The sequence below is a fragment of the Morone saxatilis genome, unplaced genomic scaffold, assembly GCF_004916995.1.
Source record: "Morone saxatilis isolate NCDOM2014 unplaced genomic scaffold, NCSU_SB_2.0 Contig9, whole genome shotgun sequence".
NCBI classification, from domain to species: Eukaryota; Metazoa; Chordata; class Actinopteri; family Moronidae; genus Morone; species Morone saxatilis.
Window position 1 is genome coordinate 21,614,047 of NW_023340268.1, and position 3,550 is coordinate 21,617,596.

At 43.4% G+C, this 3,550-nt stretch overlaps 1 protein-coding gene across 2 annotated transcripts in view; it reads left to right on the plus strand.

The window, feature by feature from the left end:
* Positions 1-3,550, plus strand: part of anln (anillin, actin binding protein) — a 15,330-nt gene that overhangs the window by 6,538 nt on the left and 5,242 nt on the right. For both annotated transcript variants that reach the window (XM_035680928.1, XM_035680929.1), the window contains exons 6-15: positions 128-333; positions 436-543; positions 655-766; positions 903-1,204; positions 1,300-1,448; positions 2,087-2,228; positions 2,317-2,452; positions 2,722-2,904; positions 3,051-3,177; positions 3,341-3,389. In XM_035680928.1, coding sequence (XP_035536821.1) covers positions 128-333; positions 436-543; positions 655-766; positions 903-1,204; positions 1,300-1,448; positions 2,087-2,228; positions 2,317-2,452; positions 2,722-2,904; positions 3,051-3,177; positions 3,341-3,389 — 1,514 coding nt within the window. The remainder of the gene's footprint in view (positions 1-127; positions 334-435; positions 544-654; positions 767-902; positions 1,205-1,299; positions 1,449-2,086; positions 2,229-2,316; positions 2,453-2,721; positions 2,905-3,050; positions 3,178-3,340; positions 3,390-3,550) is intronic.

The window sequence follows — 3,550 nt, forward strand, 5'->3', positions numbered from 1 at the left end:
TTTTTTCTTTTAATTGATCATATTCTTAACCAACGTTGTATTTCAAATTACATGCACAAACCAGTAACATTGTCGCTAGATTTGTTTAGTGTTTGATGTTGTGGTTAATGGGTATATTCTCACATAGGTGTAAAATCTTTCCTGGAGCGCTTTGGAGAGAGGTGCCAAGAGCGTACCAACCACAGCTCCCCAGCAGGGGGCACTCCCCAAGCCAAAACACCCACTGTAACTCCATCATCAGTAACACCAAACAGCAGACTGGTACAGGAGAGGTTCAGAGCTGCCCAGACTGCAAACACGACCACTGCTGATCTCACCCAAAGACAGAAGCTGGTAGGTTAATGTTAGAGATACTATAGAGTATCCCATATTCATTAATCACAATAGCAAAATGATTTTAAAAAAAAATATTTTTTTAAATTCCCCTCATTTCAGGAGCGAGAGTCTGAGCTGGCTCAGATTCGCAATCGCTTTCAGAAGGGGAACAATATGTGGAAAAACAAAGATGAAGCAGCAGAAACCAATAAAAGCACGGACATCAAGGTTGGCTCAAAAGCATCTGACACACAAATGACAAAGATTTTACATCTTACAAGGTAGTCATGTTTTCATAGCATGTGTGAGATTCTAATAAAAAATAATGTGTTCTTTTAGGAACAGCTTTACAAGCCTGTGGAGGTTGATGTTGCCCCATGTGAGCCACAGGACGAACCCACAGCACCGTCCACTGAAAGTACATGCACACCCACAAAGTGCCCTCCTCCAGGTATTCATGATATTATTATATTGCTATCACTTGCCACCAGACTCCATAAACAAAAGTCCCCCAGTAGACCCTGATACTGATCGGATCTGGACATCATGGGGAAGTGTATTTTCTAACACATGATGTTAATTAACAGGTCATGGGTTGGTGGTCTCGCCTCCAGTCTCAGCATCCAGTCCTCTGACGGTGGTCGCCCGCACCATGGAGAACACGACTAAAGAAACCCCAGAAGATGAGGAGGTGGTAAAGGAGATAGAGATGAATGTGGACCAGTCTATCAACTCTGCAGTCATCAATGAGCTGTTTGATGGAGTCCTGGAGCAGAGTGATGATGATGAGGAAGAGGAAGATGCTTTGAATATCTCCTCCATGTCCCTCCTTACTCCGCTAGCAGAGACCGTGGCTGCTGTGGTGAAGAGTCCAGAGAGGAGAATGATGGTAGGTGAAGTCTCTAAAGCACGTAGCTGCTGTCAGACCTTTCTGAGTGAGGCAAACATGTTCAACACAAACATTTTCCTCACGTCTTTGTGCAGACATCAACCCCAGCCAGCTCATTCATCGTAAAGAGCAACACTCCAGACAGTGTTTCCAGACCTAGCAAGTTCCAGAGAACTAACATGATTCGGACTGCCTCCTCAGACAGTGTTGAGGCCTCAGACGAGGACCACAAGTTGCCATATAGGTAAGTGGAGCACTTACCAATTATGTCTCAGACGTTGCAGCAGTTTTTAGGGTGGATACCATTTGTTACACAGATTTGGTTCAATGGGTCATTTTATACAGTGTGGTCAAGTTTAAAAATGGTCTCGCTACTATGGGAACGAACATTGTCACACATGAATACAATTGGAGTCATTGAATCCACAAATCTGTTTTCTACTCATTCCAAATCATGCAATTCCAGCACTGTTCATGGACCCCAGTATGCAGAAATATTCAAATACACCAGGCAAACACATTTATACTGTATAGGTTTTTTCACAAAACTGCATGGGATTAGCATAAAGTGGGCGTGTCTGTAAAGTGGACACTTGTTCGCACCCATTTCCATGTATCTTGAGGTCAGAGGTCAAGAGACCACTTTGAAAATGGCCATGCCAGTTTTTCCCTCACTCAGATTTTGTCCAACTTTGGAGAGTTGTGTAGCATCTTCCTGACAAGTTAGCATGATGATGAAGCTCCAGCTTCTGAAAAACTGTAATGTCAGCCGAGGACATAGGCATTCCAGCAGAGTTAAAGAGGTTTAAGCTTGCTGTCCTTGCTGTTGCAGAAAATGTGTATCTTACATGTATCCTTTCTGTATATCGGTTCTGTGTGTAGCATTGATGCGTATAGGTCCACCAGGGTGAAGGAGACTGAGAGACCCAACGTTAAACAGGTGATTGTGAGAAATGAGGACGTTTCTCAAAGAGCGGAGGAACCCAGAGGATCCAGTCTCTTCAGCATCAAACAGAAGATGAAGGTTTGGAATCACTATTTTTAACTTGGATTACAGTATGAGTGTAAAACGTACACAGAAGCTTTAATATCACTGCTGTATGCTTCTGTAGATTCTGACCAATGAGATGAACCTGCAGCAGACTGTTATTCATCAGGCCAGCCAGGCACTCAACTGCTGCACAGACGAAGAGCACGGCAAAGGATCCCAGGTGGAGGCTGAGGCACAGAGGCTGCTGCTGGTGGCCAGTGAGTTCATCCACACTACTCTGCTCTGGCTAGGCACACTTGCTAATGGTTTTAGAAGTTATTTAGCTTTATTTGTAGAAACTGTAGCTGTCCTTGTGAATGCCTTTTATTATCTTTTCTTAAATGTCAGAATCTACCTATTGGATGATGATTATTATTAAGAATAGAGCAGCTTTAATATAACCCATATAATAACCCCTGTATGTAGGATTTGACGACTACCAGTGTTGGAATCAAAGCTTGACTCTCTTTTCTTTTGATATTCTAAGCGGAGAGGAGGGAAGCATTGAAGGCAGAGCTGGACCGTCTCAAAGGGGACCCAACAGGCCAGAAAAAGGCCCCCGCAGCCCCAGAGCCTTCTAGCATGTCTGCATCCAAGGGCTCCATCACCCTGCAGGAGTTACGCCTGCCTCTCAAGGCAGACTTTGCTTGCTCCACTGCCAACAAGCCAGGTAGACACAAAACACATTAAAACACAGTTTGGGAATTTAAAGTAACACCCCACTGTTCAACTTCTTCTCCAGACATCAGTTGTCACTATTTGAGAATGTATTGTACTGATAGTTATCAGTATCATTCTATCTTTTTGGTATTTTAGAGTCCACCAAACATTCTTTCTTCATCATGATTCGTGCCGGAGCAGAGAACACCGTGGCCACACCGTTAGCCGGCACACACCGCGGCCTCAGTGGGGACACCCTCGCCTTCCCTACCAAGTTCACCATGTAAGTTACACACTCCTACACCTGCTCATAGGAAAGAATACACATCATGGTATTTGATAATGACTGATTATTATACTCAGACATTGTTGTTTTACCTTTTTTGTTTTTTTGTTGCTGATGACTGTTGAATATTGTGTTAATATACACCCTTCTCCACTTTCAGATCTGATGTCTCCAGCAACTTTGAAATTGATATTGAGGTGTACGGCCTGGTGAGTGTCTTACATCATGGTTTACAGATACCAAAATAATAATGCCCTGCCTTTAGATCCTACACCTGCTTCCAGATCAGCCAATAGTGACATTTAATTGCAATAGCCGGGTTTCAACCAGTAGAGGACGGTTGCTATGCATATTTATAACACAATATGTA